The 18,567-nt window shown below is 42.0% G+C and overlaps 1 protein-coding gene across 2 annotated transcripts; it reads left to right on the top strand.

Annotated features, from left to right (window-relative positions):
* The first annotated feature begins 2,357 nt into the window (after positions 1-2,357).
* On the top strand, positions 2,358-8,702 carry gdf6a (growth differentiation factor 6a). 2 transcript variants are annotated; one of them, XM_017709132.2, is made up of 2 exons: positions 2,358-2,854; positions 6,346-8,702. In XM_017709132.2, exons 1-2 carry the CDS (start codon positions 2,515-2,517, stop codon positions 7,218-7,220), a joined length of 1,215 nt encoding a protein of 404 aa, XP_017564621.1. In that variant the 5' UTR covers positions 2,358-2,514; the 3' UTR covers positions 7,221-8,702. The 2 variants fall into 2 exon arrangements, with proteins under 2 accessions (XP_017564621.1, XP_037392669.1); XM_037536772.1 differs by lacking the exon at positions 2,358-2,854 and adding an exon at positions 4,925-5,195.
* The last annotated feature ends 9,865 nt before the right edge of the window (positions 8,703-18,567 follow it).

The raw sequence follows: 18,567 nt of genomic DNA, 5'->3' as shown, positions 1-18,567 counted from the left end.
AGCTGATGGATTATTTTAGCCGTTCATTGGAAGGTACAATATGCAAAGATCCAGAGACAATGATTTAAATTCCAATGTCAGGGAAAAAAGCAAAAACATTTAGCAGAAAATTAAACAGAGTTTAGTTAAACACAACTAAAACTTAAAAACAAAATTTTCAGTATTTAATGAGTTCCTACCTTTTTTACAGCTTCTAATATTTACAGGTGTCTTGATTAGTTTTTAAAGAATCTGCACGGATGGTTTTCCACACCTCCAAAGTTCAGTCTTAGGAGCTGGTTGCATTTTTTGCTGCTCATTATTCAAATAATCCCAAACACACTCAAAGATGTTGAGGGATGGTCAGTCCATTTTTCTAAGAACACCAGCAACTTTTTATTTGATTTGCAATGTTTTTTTTTTTATCTTTTTTTTTCTCAGTAACAGCTTCTTGACAGCTACACATCCTTTCAGACTCATACTGTTGAGAGGGTGGACAGAAACAGCAGCACTGCTGTGTCTGATCCACTCATACCAGCATAACACACACTAACACACCACCACTACATCAGTGCCACTGCTGTGCTGAGAATGATTCACCACCCAAAAATACCTACTCTGTGGGGGTCCTGACAGATAAGGAAAGGGGACTAACAACGTATGCTGGGACACAGATGGACTGTAATGTCCCTCTAGTTGTGGACAGACTGTTTTTTAACACTTCCTGTATTAACATTCTCAGTCACCCAAAGAAAGTTGCTCTTTTGTATTTTACATTTCACACGTTGGGAGTTTTGTTACAATATGTACTGTGTATTGTGTACACTGATGTGTCTAACACTCTCTTTGACTTTTATTCCATATGTTATTACATTTTTAGACAGAAAAGTTCAGCAGCAAAGACTCTTCATTATAAAATAAGTGTAACCTGCTAGCTCAGTATTCGTGCCTGGTTGCGTTATTTTCTTTAGACACATTGCGTTATGTATTTAATATATTCAAGAAAAATTAGATGTATTACCAAAGAGCATCCGATAGGGGGTAGTGCAACTCCAGAAACAGAACACTATGGATGCTTTTGAAGGGAGGCCAGGCCTCTACTGAGCTGCCCAGTACTGCCGCACGCATTGCATATTACACGGGAAATAAAGTATATTATAATTATATATTTATACAATCTACTTATCTACTTTCAATGAATTCCAGCTGGATTCAGACCAGACCGAAACTCTTAAATAATTATAACTCTTACACAACTACAGATACATGTCTAGTTAAATATCTGTATTTTTTCTGCGTCTTCCTTTCATGTTTATATTATATTGAATCTTTGTATTTCATGTATGTATTCTGTTTTACACACGTGCATATATAGAGTTTCATGCCAAAATGTACAACCCTTTATAATAAATTTGGAAAAGAATAACAACTGATTTGAATGGAAGACTCGTTTTATTTCTCTCATTAAGGTGATATTAATCATGTCACTGAGATTGTTTGCATTTCTCGTGAAATAGGAAAATTCTTAAAGAGTGGTGTATGAGGCATTTTTAGAACGAAATCCTTCACATTCCCACTAACTATTATTGTGACAAACGCACTGTAAAGTTTGAGATATATATATATATATATATATATATATATATATATATATATATATATATATATATATATATATATATATATATATATATATATATCAAATGTACATATATAATGTAAAATTACCTGCACGTAGCTTTCATAGTAAACTGACGTGTGTATAGTAATGTTTGCTCTATGATTTCATATGCGCAGCAGCTTTGGGAGGGAAGACATGAACAGTAACGTTTACTGTAAAATGACACGTGCTCAGCAACTTTTCTCTATACTGTATATACACATCAACTCTTTTCCTACAGTGTGCGCGGTGTGGTTCACTCTGTAGTGTAATAGACATCATAAAGCCACACAGAGTAAGTTCGGAGGTGGACACATGTGCAGTAAGTTACTCATGGCTGTGTGTGAGGAAGTGTGAGCTGCAGCCGGTGCAGCAGATCAGTGAGTATTCTGGTGGGCCTGTTAACCCCCTGTCAGCACGTTCCTCTAGATGTGTTTTTGGCGTAATAACGTGCTCCAGCCTCTCCTCCCTCACACGTCCGGGGTCTCTGTCTCTGTGTGTCCCTCCCAACAGACACAAGTGGGGAGCAGTAGTATGTCTGTGTGTGTGAAAGAGGGGGGGGGGGGGGGTCCAGCTCTCTCCTTTGCAGCACAGAGGGGGGCGTGTCTCAGGGCCCCTGCTCTCTCTCTCTCTCTCTCTCTCTCTCTCTGTTTCTCGTATAGAGCCGAACGCGAGCGCGCAGCGCTGCTGATACGCAGCAGTTCTAGCACGCGGCCCATATGTGCTGTGAATGTGTGTGTAGTGTGTGTGTAGTGTGTGTGTGTGTGTGTGTGTGTGTGTGTAGTGCATGTGTGTGACTAGGTGTGTGTGTGCGTGTGCTGCGCCTCGGAGTCACCGTGGAGAGCTCTCGGGTGCAGCGCTGGCACCACATCGCCATGGACTCCGTGCGAGCAGCGGCTCTCTGCGCGCTCTTCTTCTTCCTCTGGAGTTTACCGTGCTGCCAGCCGGCCGCCATCCTCTCTTCGCCCGCGCCGCGCAGGAGCAGGGCCAGCAGGAGCGCGCAGGACGCGCACAGGACCGCCAAAACTTTCAAAGAGACCCCCGCGTCCTCGGCGGCGCTCAGGGCCGAGCTGAAGAGCGTCGTGGAGCCGCACGACTACATGCTCTCCATATACAGGACTTACTCCGCCGCGGAGAAACTGGGGCTCAACGCCAGCTTTTTCCCCTCCTCAAAGTCCGCCAATACCATCACCAGCTTTGTAGACAGGGGCAGAGGTTCGTCCCGTTGTTCGCTTTCACTGTTTTATTCTTCTGCTGCCTTTCCTGCGAGTTGAAGCTGATTAGGTGGTGTAGGTTTTGTTTGTGTTATGAGTATCGCAGATGACTTGTTACTGTAGACCGTATAAACACTTTACTGTCCATCGCTTTTCCTTTATTCACCTTTTAGTTCAGTGTAAATGGAGCAGCACAAAACAGAATGTCTTCCTACATTGGTGGTCTGTTTAGGGGGTTCAGTTTGAACTTTTTTCCTGTTCGAACTGTTTGGAAAACAGCAAAAACAACAAAAAGAGGAGCAATATATTACAATAAATTGTCATTATTTGTAGGAATATTGAACCCTGTATGTAGCCGTAGCCTCTCTCCAGTCTGGGCCTCACTGTAAGTCCGCCTCAGATTTTGGGCAGCCTGTTAGTTTTACACTGACCCCAAACTGCCACACTCATCACACACTATCTGGGGCGTTTTGTGAATGAAGGCAGTAAATCAAGAACAGCAAATATGAAAGATGAAAACGCTAAAACCTGAATTACTCTTCACTGCCCGCATTTGTGAGGAGAATCGAACGAGCTTGTTTTTGTGGAGCCGTTAAGCGATTTTTCCAGCCGTTACTGAGTTTTACATCTGTGTTGAAATGCATTATATGAAGTCTCTGCTGCTCATAATCCAGATTAGCGCCTTAATTCTCTCCATCTGCTTTTGAGGAATCTCTGAGCGCGGGAGCAGCTTTTGGGCAGCACATGTGAAATAAAAAGGACGCACGTCTGCTCTGTCTTTGTAAACGCGCTGAGCTGATGAGGAGAAGCTGCGAGGTGAGCGGATGAGGAGGGAGAGGGAGGGAGCGCAGGGCAGGCTGGCTGTGTGAGAGCTGAGTCTGATGGGATGTGTCAGCGGCGGTGACCCTGTCCCCGAGCCTGCGCTCTCCGGACTGTTTGAACTCGCTGATCTCATTGAGTGCTGCTGTCATAACATATCAAACACTGTCTGTTCTCCCGTAATGAACGGGTTCGGCCCGCGGCCCATCAGCACAGAGGCTCGGCCTGTCCTCAGCCAGGACCCTCTCTGCGGCCGCCTCAGCGCTCCTGACACCGGAAACAAACCTCTCTGTCTTATTTTTGATTCAGTTTTTGTTTTCTCATCGTCAAACGTTGAAACCCGTTTAATAATAATTGTGCTGGGTTTACACGCAGATATAAAAGCGACAGAGCGGTTATTCGGTCTGTTAGAGCCCTCCGCTCCGCGAACAAGCAGTCGGGTAGATTAAACACAACCACAGCGATCGGAAATAAAACTAAAACGATCCTCTGCGACCAGAATAAGCGATAATAACCGCTAACAGGTCTCGGGGACACCCGTATTAAACTTGTTGGATGTTTTTGGCTCTTAACTCTTCGCCTCATCCAATTCTGGTTGTTATCAAACATCATTTCCACCTTAAATTACGATAAGGGCCTAATCTTTACGTAGAGCTGGAAGGAATTTCCTCCGAGCAGATAAAGACATTTCCCCGGCAAAAAAAGAAAAAAAGAAAAGTGGACATGGTTATGGTCGCGGGATCAGACAAGAACAAACGGAATGTATGAAAATTACTTTTGGCACTTGAAGGAACTCATTAAAAACGCAGATGGTGAATGCTGGCCTCAGTAGCCACCCCACCAAAATTCTCTCTCTCTCTCTCCCTCTCTCTCTCTCTCTCTCACTGTATCCAAAATATATTTCTATTTGGAGAAAATGCGCTCGAGACAGTACAAAAATGATTCGATGTTAAAGCAGAAAAGATAAAAGGTGTGTGAGGCCCAGACTCAGCTATCATCTGTTTTTATACATTTGGTTTATTATTATTACATATTTTAAAAATGTCTCGCTCTCCTCCCGGGCTGGTGTGAAGTTCTAAGGGCTGTATAAGTTTTTACAGTGAGTCTGATCAGGCGCAGCGCTTTGAGGGAGTGCTGGTTGGCGGACAGAGTGAAATCCAGCCGTGCGGTGAGGTCTAACTCGGGTCCGAGCTGTTCGTTATTTGTTGGCTTTGAATTTGATTTGTTTTAAAATGTTAACGCGGCGCCCGTGAGTTCAGACACACACACTGTCTCCGTTCAGTAGAAAAGAGCTGGTGTGTGTGCAGGCCGTGCTCTTTCTCTGTGCCGAGTTTTCTGCTCAATGAACGAAAAACAACAACAAAAAAAATGAACAAAACAGGACTTTCTACTGGCTGCGCTGAGTTTGGGCTGAACCGCGATGAAACTGTTTATAGATGAATCTGATATTTCGGAGAAGGAGAAAGGGCCGGACCGGAGTCTGAAACTGAGCTGTAGGAGATCTGTGAGATCAGGCGGGTTTGGTGAGTGTTTGGTCGGTTGTGAGTTGAGAGTGAGACGCAGGGCGGTGAGACTACGGGTTGGTGCCCGTGCTGACGAGGCCTCTGAATTCCTGGCGACGAAAGAATGCTTTAATTGTGCATTGTGCAGCAGTGTGTGGACAGCAGGCTATTTCTCGTATTGTCTCTCTCTCTCTCTCTCTCTCTCTCTCTCTCTCTCTCTCTCTCTCTCTCTCTGTCAGACCCCATTCTGTCTGCGCCATTAATCTGAAGCGGGGCTCATGTCATCTTCGTGTTTTAGTCGATCATGTTGGGCTTTATGAATGTAATGTGTGTCCGATTAGAGGTTTTTATTCCTGAGTGGCTGAAGCGCAGGTAGAGCGGTCTGTCAGTCTGCTCTGCCTTTACTGCTCTCAAGAGAGAGCTAAAAAAAGATCCCCAGAGTTTCAACTATCCTGAATCACGCTCGTTTTATATGAAGGGTTTCGATCCAAAGCGCATTAAAGTCCACTTATTACTAGAAATATGTAAATTGTATACAGGAGAGAAGCTCCTCATATTTAAACTGGAAAACAGCGCGTTAAAAGTTTGATGTTCGTGCTTGTTTGTTTTATTATGAGCTCCTGACCCCAGTAAGATAAACGCACCATGAGACACTAACAGTGATTAGAGTAAAAAAACACAACAACAATAATAATAATAAACAATAATAACAACAATAAAAATAATAATAATAATAATAGCAGTAGCAGTAGTGATAGAAGAGTAGAATGTCTATAGCAACAACAACAGATAAAAACAACAATAAAATAAGTGTAACAAAAAATAATAAAAGTGTAATAAAAATGCGTAACAAAAACAAAACAACAATAATTATTATAAACGATAATTACAATTATTATTATTAATAATAATAACAACAACAGTAATAATCGTTTAATTATTAAAATTAATATGTTCATGTACGAAATCTAATTTTAATAAACAATTTAACGTTTAATCTTTTTTTATCACTTCACGTTTTTCTCGTTTAAAACTTTAATTTGCCACTTAACGAAAATCAGTAACCTGTCTAACCTGTCTCTCTCTCTCTGTCTCACTCTCTCACTCTCTCTCTCTCTCTCTCTCTCTGTCTCTCTCTCTCTCTCTCTCTCTCCCTCTCTCTCTCTCTCAGACGACCTTGTTCTCTCTCCGTTGCGAAGGCAGAAGTATCTGTTCGACGTCTCCACTCTGTCGTCCAAAGAGGATCTGCTGGGCGCAGAGCTGCGGCTGTTCCGCCAGCCCCCCGCGGACTCTGCCCCCCCTGCTCCGGGCCTCTACACCCTCCACCTGTCCTCGTGTGACTCGGCTAGCCCGCTGCACTCCAGCCCCCTGCACCTGCCCGCCTCCCCTAAGGCATCCTGGGAGGTGGTGGACGCGTGGGGCGCGTTTAAAAGCGGCTCTCCCGCGAGTCACGGCGGCCAGCTGTGCGTGGATCTCTCCGTGACCCCCGGCCAGTCGGACGCAGAGCTCGACCTCCGGCAGCTGGGCTTCGGGAGGCGCGCGCGGCCGCGGCGCCACCGCGCCATCCTGGTGGTGTACACGCGCTCCCGCAAGCGAGAGAGCCTTTTCAACGAGCTGAGGGAGAAGACCAAGGCGCGAGGCGACCCCCCGCCGGCGCTCAAGGCGAAGCGCAGGCGCAGAACGGCCCTGGCCTCCAGCCGCCACGGCAAGCGACACGGCAAGAAGGCCAAGTCGCGGTGCAGCAAGAAGGCCCTGCACGTGAACTTCAAAGAGCTCGGCTGGGACGACTGGATCATCGCGCCTCTCGACTACGAGGCCTACCACTGCGAAGGCGTGTGCGACTTCCCGCTCAGGTCGCACCTGGAACCCACCAACCACGCCATCATCCAGACCCTCATGAACTCCATGGATCCGGGCAGCACGCCGCCCAGCTGCTGCGTGCCCACCAAACTCAGCCCCATCAGCATCCTCTACATCGACTCGGGCAACAACGTGGTCTACAAACAGTATGAGGACATGGTGGTGGAGCAGTGCGGCTGCAGGTAGCGCCCCTCAAAACGACCCCCCACAAACCTCCCCTACACGCGAGGGGTCTTTTTTGTACTTTTAGGGCTGAGACGGGCTCACCTTGGAGGGAAACACACCCGAAACTGACACATACACACACGAAATCCGTGTCCGCACCCAGGTCAGTTGAAGCTGCTGAAAGTTTGAAGTCCTAAAATGCAAAAGGGAGGTCGTTTAGCAACGTCCGTAGTCAGTTCAAGCTTATGTTCTGTAGTCAGGCCTAAATTTCCAGCAGACAGCGCCAAACATGCTTCATACCCTTTGTTAGTGATGGGGCTTCACTGGGTTAATACTGTTCATCCCTCAGTTTATACCGAAACAGGCTCAAGTAGGAACATCCTAAAGTGGGACTGTCCCGGAATAAAACGTCTCTCAGGCTAGTAAAGGTGCAAAAGGCAGGACTTTCTGGAGAGAATCCGCGAGGATGGAGTGACGGAATGATGGGCTGGTGAAGTGATGGGGTGAAGGGCACCTGAAGGGATGACGGCTCTCCCTCACCTGTTGCTCTGGCCTGTGGTGGTGGAGAGCACAATGAGGTCAGTGATCAGTTAAAGTGCTTTATCACGGCTAGCGCGCACAACAGGGAAGATGAATCACCATCAAACCCAAAAATGCAGCGGTCTCAGCACCTCTACTAAAGCCCCTCTCTGTGCCCACTGAGGAGAAGCTCTGTCCAGAGCGACTGGGCAGATACTCTGGTCATTCATCGTACGCAGGTCTCTGTAGCCTGCGAGCAACCAACTGTGGACAAATTCATTCGGGTAAAACGCATTTTTTCGAAGTGCCTGGACGTTTGACTGCGAGGGTCTCAGTGTCTGCTAAACTAAGCGTCCACACAAATACAAGCTGGACTCTGGAGAGGCGTGGACGAGCGGAACGCCTTCCTGAGCTGAAAAGGAAGAATAAACACGTGCGTGCGCGCCCGCATCTTCACTAAATGCACTTCACAGAGACTGACTGGCCAAGCCGTGTGGTCAGGAGCCTTTTCCCCACCTGGCCACGGCGTGGAGGAAGACTCGTAAGCGAGATTATATTTAAATGCACATTAGCTTCGAATGCACTGTTGTTTATTATTTGAGCTGTAAATATTTTTGTATAGTTAAAGCTCTAAAAGTGCGCGGAATGAAGAAATGCTCAGCCACATTTCTTTGTAAATGTACATTTTTTAAATGCACTCAAATCGCTATAATTTCTATTCTATAATTATTTTATTATTTGTGATGTACAGAGTTTCATGATAATCGTGTATTTCTTACATTGATAAAAAAATTAATTTAAAAATGTATTCAATACTTGCTGAGGTTGGAAATACCAATATCAATGTCTACCTCATTATTGCATAGATTCTAAGTTTTGAGGTGCATTCAGTTAGAGTGTAAAGTTTTTTTTTTTTGTTTTCAATTCTATATACGATATATCAATGGATAATAATCCACACTATTGCTGTACTAATAAAATGAAAAATGCATTATCTGTGTCGCCAGTGACTCACCAGACCATGTAAGGAACTCAAAATATCCGTATTTGTTCTCACTCCCAGAAAAAAAAGAAAAAAAGTTCTATATATTACCAGAAAACGATCATGTAGCACTAGTGGAACCCTTTTTGGTGCTACGGAGAACTGCAGTGCAAAAGTTAGAGACCACCTTTCCTTTGTTTATTATCAGTCTAAATGGCCATGAAGAACATGCTTTTAAGAACAGCTGACATTCTTTTCAGGAGACTTGCTTTCAGTTTATTAGAGAAATCTGCAGAGCGATCTTTAAAGTTCAGTCTTAGAAGTTTGTTGCATTTTCTGCTTCTTATCTCATGCAGGTAATCCCAAACACATTCAGTTATGTTGAGATCTGGACCCTGGGGTGGTCAGTCTGTTGTTGTGAGAACACCTGCAGCTTCTTTATTCTTCATCTTGAAAATTTTCTTTTTTTTTCATTTCTTTTTCTCAGTAATGCCTACTTGATAGCTGCACATCCTTTCAGACTCACAGTGTTGAGTTGTCTTCTCACAGTGGACAGAGAAAGGACAGAGACATTTGTAGCAGGGGTGAAAATCAGTGGTTCATTTCGATTATGATTCTTTAGGAAATGATTCAGTGCTTCGTTAAATTTAAATGAATCGATTTTGAACATGGTTCCTCAAGGGACCAAAAGTGGGTCTGTGGATAAACCAAGAACCCTTTGTAGTTTATTTGTACGTTTATTTTTAAGACTGCAAGCTTTATGTTTTTAGCACATTTATTAAAAAACATGATGTTTCAATAAAACCAAACCAACATTTAATTTATTTATTAAAAATAAGTTAAAATGACTGCACACATTGACGCATGTAGATTCCAAAACTGATGCAACTGAATCATCATTGTTTGATGTGTCGTGCGTTTTATAGCCCTAACTGAGACAGAAAGAGACAAACCTACATACATATATAGGTGAGGTTGTATCAAAGGGAGTGAAAGTAGGAGGGTGACAGAATGAGAGAGAGAAGAGAAAGAGCGTGGAATTCAGAGCTAGTGATATATATTGTCTGTGTAAATGAAGCTTTAGTTTTACTAAAGAACAAAACAGCTCCATGGACAATTATGGTTATGTAATCTTCGTCTTCCTAGCAACCACTTAGCAACACCCTAGTAACCATCTAGGTGGATTTTTTCAGATCTAAAGCAAGAGTAGAGCTTGGGTTTCTTCTCTCTCTCAAAGATGAAAGCTTTAAATACTGTTTATATATTGGGGACAGCGTTGCTAGATTTATTCAAAGATATGGGAAGTCACATTCTCTATATCTTTTAATAATCTTAGGTTTGCAAATGGTTTTCTGTTGTTTTCCTTAGACATTTTCCTCCCTTATGCAGGTAGACTCATTTCTTATGAAATATCTGTTGAATAATTTGTACTAAACAGTTTATATAGGAAAATAAACAAATCCAATGTGGTCTCTGACTTTTGCTCAGTTTTTCATCATAGAGAAGAATCATTTAACCATGCAAAGATCCATTTCTGCACTCAGATGGCTCTTTGACTTGTCACAGGTCAACATATAATCATTGTCTTTGCTAAAGAACCCTTGGCGAACCCCTTTTAAGGCTATAGTTACATTTTTCCAACTAAGATTTAGCAACATATATTGCCTCCAGGTGAAATTAATTGGTCAAACTTGTGATTATATTATTTTGTCTTGATTATATCAAATTGATCTTCTGATCACTTTAATTAATGTGCTGATTAACTACTGTGATATCCTACAGCTTATAGCCTATAGACCTAAATAATGGCACATTTTCCTCCAGTTTGAACTTTTTAATGAATATCTTATGTAAACTACACATTGCAATCTTTCATTCTCTAATATGATGGTGCTCCAGTGACCAACTCAGTAGACTATCTATTTTAAGCACTCTTGAGTGTAGGTGCACCTTGTGCATTGACCCCCCAGCTTTTAAACACATATGGATGCAAAAGGAATTCATGGGCTGTCCACGCAATGAGACAGCATGTATGATCAACAGGGACTTTCCCAATGAATTAACCATCCGTAGGTCAAGTTTGCTTAACACTTTAATGTTTCCCAATCTTCAGATGAAAAGGTTTAAAAGCAGGGATTGCTTCCATATAGGCGATTGGCCTTGGCCTGGAAGCAATTAGGAAACTGCTTTGAAATGGTATATGCTGTCCAGACTTCAGTACAGTATCATGTCACTCCACACATGTTGGCTCAGAAATGGAAAAAGATGCTAACATGGCTTTTAGTGTCCCAGCAAATGACAGTTGCAACGGTAATATCTCTCAGGATGAGGGTGGTGATGGCATCAGGGGTGTCAGGTGGGATTGGCCCAAGACGCCAGACACAGGCTGAACAGGTAACTAATTAGGACTTAGAAATTGTCCCTGTCCAAAGAAAAACAAACATCTACAAAATGGCGACTTAACAGGACAACTTTCTTTATATTAACGTAAATTAATGTAAAGAGAGTTTATTTCAAGCAATTTTGGAACATTTCTATTGGTTCATCCATCATGGATATTTCACACAATGTGAAGGCTGATTTTCTCAAATGATGTCAAAAATGAAAAAGGACAAACAGGAGATACTTGATTTTTTGCTTTGTTTTTGTTTTTTTGTTTGATTTTTTGGGGTTTTTTGGCCAGCGGCAAAATCCTATATAGATGTGCAGCTTAGGCTTGCTTTCAACCAAACTTAACCATCTAAAGTAATGCTCATTTATGCTCATCATGAGATGAATGACATATGGAAATATATATCCTGGATTCATGGCATTTCATCCCATCTTAACTCACTAATGCTTGTCAAGCTAAGAAAACTCATTCTAGGATGTCTGTATCCTCCAATAAAACGTCTGATTTTAGATTTTTTTCACAGTATAAAAACATAACCCCAGCACCGTTGCGACAGGCCCCACATTTCTCTTTCTGTATCATTGATTTGATTATGATATAGTGACTAGCGTCTGGTTTCTCTGAAGAGTGCATTGAGACAGGAATGCAGGAGAGCTGCAGTGTGTTTAGGAAAGTGGGCTGCAGAGTTTACCATTCTCAGTTCCTCAATGCATTCCAGGGTTTTGTGCATTTATGAGTCGATGGCTCTTCCCCGGCCATTGGAGAGCAATCTTCCTCTGGCTGGGAATGCATCTTGAGACATCGCTGTTTATTTAAATGTTGTGTCTTGAAAAGTTACAACCAGATGCCTGGCAGGGGGACAGATCATTTTCAGTGCAGTTTCGGAGAACGGTTTTCCTAAATGTCTTTGACACGTCCCATCTGCGTACTGAGCTATCAGCCTGGATTGCTGTTTGAACTTTGAGGAGCTGATGCTTCAGTCCTATCTGATACTGTTAACATTCACAGTCAGGCTCACAGTGTGGAGTCTGGAAGTTCTTACTAAATTTTGTTGTGCACCCATACACATACATTTGTCTGCTGTTCTGCTATAGTGAGGTCCTCAGGATTCAGTCATTTTAGAGTCTAGCTTTTAGGACACTGATTAAAGTCATGAATTATTTTGGATGAACAAAGTCCTTCAGTCAAGAACTACTTTCATTCTGTACCAAGAAAGGCCTCAGATGGTGCAGCCAACTCCTCAGATGAGGGCATTACATTCCTGCTTTCCTGTGCCCCATATGTTATTATATCAACTTAAAACTGATTTTTCCAAATAAAGACAGATTGTGTTGCAGTTTAGTGGTATCTGTAGAACATAAGACCATCTCTGTAATCTCATACCTCAAGGAGAAGCACATACAAAAGTAGACATTGTAAAAAATATTCCAGTGTTTGATTATTTACAATTATCAAGGTCTGTAGTTTGGTCTGATGCACTAATATAACACTTTTGAGTGATATTTACAAGCCAACATTGAATATGAATGAATATTGAATTTTAAATATGAATATTCATTAAGAAGTGTTTTTCTGTTTGTTTTGTTTTGTTTATTTGATTTAAACTTAGCACACTGTAGAAGTTTTTTGCCAGCTACTTGCTTTTTAAATTCAAGTTATTTTTATATGTGAAGCATATGGAACTAACTTGTAGCTCACTCAACTGGCTCAGGTTTAGCAGGCTAAAAGTAGTGGTAGTAGTCAAATAACAGAGTAATGATTCACATCAGTGACACTGGGTGTCCTGTTTTGAAATGTTACAAGAAAATAAACCTGCTGTCCTCATAGGAGGACACCATGTTTTCACTAATGACTTCCTGTTTGAGGATATTCTTAACTTTACAAAAATAGCTGGTGCCCAGGTTCAAATAACAAGGAGAAATAATAAAAATCATTAACATAGCTTGGCTCTTCTGAGACTAAGGTGGAAATAAAATAATAATAAACAATATATTGTCATTAACTGTATAGTTTTCACTGTAATGTGTTCTTTCTGATAATATATAATACATATTTCTGATAATATATAACAAAATATAATATCTCCATTATTACTGAACCTATGTAAACATACAAATTAGGGTTTCCATTTGATGATTACTAAAAATATATTACTTTAATTAAGGGCTTTATTGACGTCAATATCAGAGCATGTATATTTCGGACAAGGATAAAAAGGAGTGATGCATATGTTGCATTCTTGTGTGTGTGTGTGTGTGTGTGTGTGTGTGGAAACAGAAGGATGACAGCACACACAGATGGGAGGGCGAGAGTGTGAGGAGGGGTGGCAGATGCCTGGACTGACCTTCCGGTGTAACTGTGTATTGAGCCACTGAAGAGCCCACAAAGCAAGAGGCGGACCCAGACTTTACACACACTCGCTCAAGCCTTAAAGCCAGAGGTCAAACTGTTTTCATCTTGTCACGTTTTCATGAAGAGAAACAGCCAAAAGATATCTTACTCATCCTCCTGTCTGATGAATTTCAGGTTCTTTGGACTTTGTAAATAGTCATATTGTACTTGGCAGCTGCTTGTTAGAGAAGAGCACAGGACAGAACTCTGCAAGGGCAACAAAAGGTTGAAGACGTTCCTCTAATGTGGCATCTGCTGGCCTTCTCTTGTCTCCACACAAGTAGTCAGAAAACTCCTGGCCCCTGCCCTAGCCCACCTAAACGAGACGAGGCATCGCTTTAGGCTTTAGCTTACCTGTTAATCATATTACTGCACACATTCTGGAGGCCTGTCTGAAAGCAGAGTCAGTTCTTTTATCTCATTATTGCCACCATGACATCTCAGATCTAATTGACCTGTGTTCTTTTGTAGGAATTGCAAAGAATTATAAGGTTAATAGAATGTTCAGAAAAAACTCACTCAACCTAGTGAGAAAGTGGAGCACAGAACCTTTTTTGTCAAAATACACAATTTTTATGGATTTGATTTCAAATGTTATTTCATTTGTATACATGTGAAATGTCACTGTTAGTGCAGACTGAGTGTATTTTGTTGTATAATTATCAAATTTTAATATGGTTGCAAACTGTCTTTGTTGTGAGTAGCTTTGAATCTACAAACAACACGCAGCAGTGATTGCAGTGATAAACACTGGATGACTGTGTGAGCTGCAGTGTTGAGGGTAACACTGTACAAAGTAAAAGGTTGCAGTAATTTGATTGTTTTTTCCTGTAACAAAACAATGGAACACCAACTGTAATGAGATTATCATTATGATTTTCATGCTCACATTACACTAACTGACACAGCACAAGAAGTGGCGTAAACTCGGCAAGCTATTAAGGTATCTAATTATGCTTAAATTAAACTGATGTATGAAGATCTCTGTGCTGAAGTAGAGAGACCTCCAACTTTCCCTAAACAAGCCAGACTCAATATTCATTCAGAAACAGCCTTAAAAGCTTTACAGTTTATTTATAAAGTTTCATTTCCAGGAAGCTGTTTTTGGACCGTTTCTACTGGCTAGTTTCTCAGTTTTCAAACAGCTTTAGCAGTTCATAATTTGATCAATTATAGGTTGTTCAAAGGCAGGGATAATGACAGGCATTTCAAAGGATGTTTACTGTGATTGGCTATTTCTCTGTAAGTAAATGACTGAAAAGGACTGTTAAGGTTTTCCTTGTACTTTCCAGTTGGTACAGATTTATGTGGGTTTAGGAAAGCAACATAGAAGTAAAGAAATTAGTAATAAGATTACCTTTTTTAGGAAATATTAGGTAAAGTAATCCCATTACAATGTGAAGGAAATGATTAGTACCTTGTGATAGATTACTTTTTTAAACCGTGAATGCTTCACCCCACATCTGTCCAAGACAAGATACTTTGTTTATCTTATTGAGGAATTGTCACATTTTTTTCACTGTCATCTGTGTTTAGTTCTGTACTCAAAGACAATGCGCTGGTGTTAATTACTGTTGTTAGATGTGTATGTGTGTCTTGTCTGAGGGGTAAGTTAGGGTGTGTGTTAAGAGTTGGGTAAATTTGTACAGTGGTGTGGACAATAGTGCTGTTTAGTGACAAGGCAGGGACGTGACCTTTCTGCCACTCTCCATCTGGTCCTACAACTGAACGTGTGCTTGCAATGCAACTGTGCTGTGAAGGAGAAGCGCTTTTAAAGGGTGAGATGGGCACCTCCAAGCCCGCTTGATTTCAAAAACAAGCTTGTGCCAGAGGGAACAATGGTGCATTTGGAGTTGTGTGGTAAAACGATCCACTGAGAAAAACAAACACTGGGCTCGAGCTGGAAGCTAGTGAGACCAGACCCTCGCGGAGGGTGAGAGTGGGGCGGGCTGAAAGACTGATCGCAGGTGTTGATTGGTGGCTTGCCTTGACAGACACCTACAGAGCTCTGTTAAGGCACAGCTTTCACTTAAAAATGGTGCCTGGGGTGTCTCAAAAGGTCACAGCCCCATCGGCTTGCACCATCCATTAGACATGAAGCACTGCAGCTTACCTATCTTGTGTTTCAGCTGAGCGCAATACAGTTAACCTCAATTAGACTTGATTAGGAGGTGTGGAGAATGCATGGCTCAGGCTAAAGCCCACCAAAAAAAGAGGACACATCAATTATGTACTTTCAGATCGGATGAGCCGGGCCATCGTGGGGTTAGGTGCCGCGTGGGAGGGCAGAGGGGTCATGTTTGCGTTCAGGTTGCACTGGTTTCAGGAAGAGTTGCATCAGGATTTCAGATGTGAGGCTTTGTGGCTTCTGCCTGAGTTTGCAGCTTTACTGCTCTCCAGTCATGTGGTGGTGGGTAGCAGCGGTACACATACCGGGAGATGTACAAAAGAGGGGCATGTGGGCTTTGGCGCAGACCCAGCCCTCCTCACCGTAATTACCCCATTACGCCTTAGTGGCGGATGGAGCTGTTACAGATGTTTTATGACGGGGGCTGGGGGGCTTTTCATTTTGTCTCCCTGATGAGGGACAGATTTATGGTGTAACTCAATGATTCCATTCAAGAGTGCATTTCCACACACATACACACAGACCTTCCCCTCCCCACAACACACACACACACACAAACAACAAACAGATGAGTTTTACCGGATGTGTTTTTGGAGGCTTCTGTCTGGGAGCCAGTCATCTTGATTGCATTCATGTGAATGGTACTGTGTAATACATTAAGCTTCATCTTTACTAGAGCTTTAATATGCTTTATGTTTGAATTTCCTTAAAGAGCTGCTGTTACTGAAAGCTGAATCCTCTCTTTTTTCAAAAATGTAGTATATGAACACAAGTTTGAAAATCTACCATTCACTCCCGTGCGCACACTGTGAAAATCAAGTTGCAAAACAGCCCATTTCGAATTTCTAATTTTGCAATGTCATCAAAACCAATGCATTTTCATTCAGCCTGCAGCAGTTTAGCTCCTCACATTCACATTGAAGTTATAAAGAGTGTTTCAATCTGGACCGCTTTTTGACTGAGACACGATATAGGACACCCAATCAGAACAGAGCTCATTTAAATATAAATGTCTTAAAGGTAAATTTGAAGCCTGATAAAAAGACTGTCCATTAAATGACAAGCACTTTTGTAAGTCGCTCTGTATAAGAGCGTCTGCTAAATGCCATAAATGTAAATGTAAATGTAAATGTCCATAAATTCTGTCCATTATTAGTACCTAAAGTTCAAAGGTGGACCTCTGGGGAAAAATAAGATGCTAGAAAAGTAGGATACTCCTTGTTCAGTGTGCTGAAGCAAGTGGAGCAGTTATTTAGAAGTTAGTTTCCAGACTGTGAAGTGTTTCTTGTCTGTGTGGTACTGAAAAGGACAGTCTTGTGGTCAATAACAGATAACGGTCGTCTCTAAAAGCTAATGATTGAGAGTTGTCAGGTACAAGTCATTTAACCAGCAAGGTCACAGGAGGAACAGTTGGCATTAATCATTTACCAGCGTGACACAATGGGGCCTGGAGAGACTAGATAGCTCTGTGCAGCCGAGGCTTTGTGACCCAAAACACAGCACTGCAGATAAAAACAAGGCTGACCATTCGGATGCTTTCTTCAAATGTCTTAACTGAGTTCTGTATAATCTTACTTATTTGAGATTAAGCCCTCATTTTTTCCATGTCACTCCTTGTACACATTAGTGGACTATTGGCTCTCCTTGTGAATCATTTCGTGGTGTTGAGAAAGTTTTATTGTTTTTTTTTCTCTTTGATTTTGAAGGGCATGTCTAACTGTGTCACATTCTTGTATCTGTTTCAGCAAATGTAACTTTACCTGATCTTCACTTTTGTCTATTTTGCCTGTCTCTCACATCACTGAAGCACCAGCCACTGAGCTTCTCAATATTTCTGTTTGCAGAAGTCTGACCTCCTTCTGAACTGCTGTTAAGTGAAAGGCACTTTCAGCTGTGGAATCAAATGGCAGTAACCATATGCCCTTCAACTGATACAAAGGTGGCGAGCAAGGTGTGTGTGTGTGTGTGTGTGTGTGTGTGACTGTGTGTGTGTGTGTGTGACTGTGTGTCTGTGTGCTGCCGGGGAGGGTGGGTTATCATGGACCCTGAGTTACTTATAAAACACAGAACACCAGAAATGATAAGTAGATAACAATAAAGAGAGGACAGAGTAAAGACATAGTAGAAATGTTAGAAAATGCCTAGGGTAGATTACAGGCAAAGAAAAAGAGACATAGAAGAAATATAGAAAGAGGTTTAGACTGTTTGACATGCCGACTAATCTATTGAGATTAGAAGGATGAATGGTTAGTAGCAAAGGACAACCTAAGAGTATGAGTTGATTTGTATAGGTAAGAAGACAATCAGACAAATAAAAAGGAGCACTTTACAAGAAGCCAGTGATGATTTTAGAGAATAGTTGGAACGTGATACCAGGTACAAGTGAGAATGCACGCGGCAGAACTCTGGACCATCTGAAGCTTGTAAAGAGACCAAGAGCTAATGCCAGCAAGAAGATAGCTACAGTAGTCCAAGTAACTAAAGATGAAAGCATGGGCAGGAGATTGAGCAGTCAATATTACACAGATGGAAAAAAAGAGGTTTTAATAATACAGCTGACATGAGCATCAAATGAGAAAGTAGGGTTTAGGATGACATCCAGATTTTGAACCAGAGGCAAAGGGGAGATGGTCACATCAAGAATCAGAAGCAGGATCACTTTATTTTGCCAAGTATGTTAGACATACAAGTGTGAGTGACAGTGAAAGTAGAGGTGAAAGTGTGGTGAGTGTGTGTGTGTGTGTGTGTATGTGTGTAATAAGTTGTGCTGGTTGGACATGACTGTCTGCTTTGCTGCTCAGATCGTGCTTTTACATGGATGAGTGCAGTAAGCAAACAACATTCTTCTCTTTGTGTGCAGGTTTGTGAGCGGTGGTCTTGTGAGGGTGTGTGAAAGCATTCATACGTGTATAGGTGTGTACGTCAGGGGTGGGATGTATTCCAAAGCTTTGACTTC

Source organism: Pygocentrus nattereri, chromosome 3, assembly GCF_015220715.1.
Source record: "Pygocentrus nattereri isolate fPygNat1 chromosome 3, fPygNat1.pri, whole genome shotgun sequence".
In the NCBI taxonomy this organism is placed as follows: Eukaryota; Metazoa; Chordata; class Actinopteri; order Characiformes; family Serrasalmidae; genus Pygocentrus; species Pygocentrus nattereri.
Note: the sequence above shows the minus strand (reverse complement) of the source record. Positions and strands in the feature narration are given on the sequence as shown.

Excerpts from the sequence above, each read along its gene's own strand:
- gdf6a (XM_017709132.2), top strand. The coding sequence starts at position 2,515 with ATGGACTCCGTGCGAGCAGCGGCTCTCTGCGCGCTCTTCTTCTTCCTC. Across the intron at positions 2,855-6,345 it reads CTTTGTAGACAGGGGCAGAG|ACGACCTTGTTCTCTCTCCG; the intron begins GTTCGTCCCGTT and ends TCTCTCTCTCAG.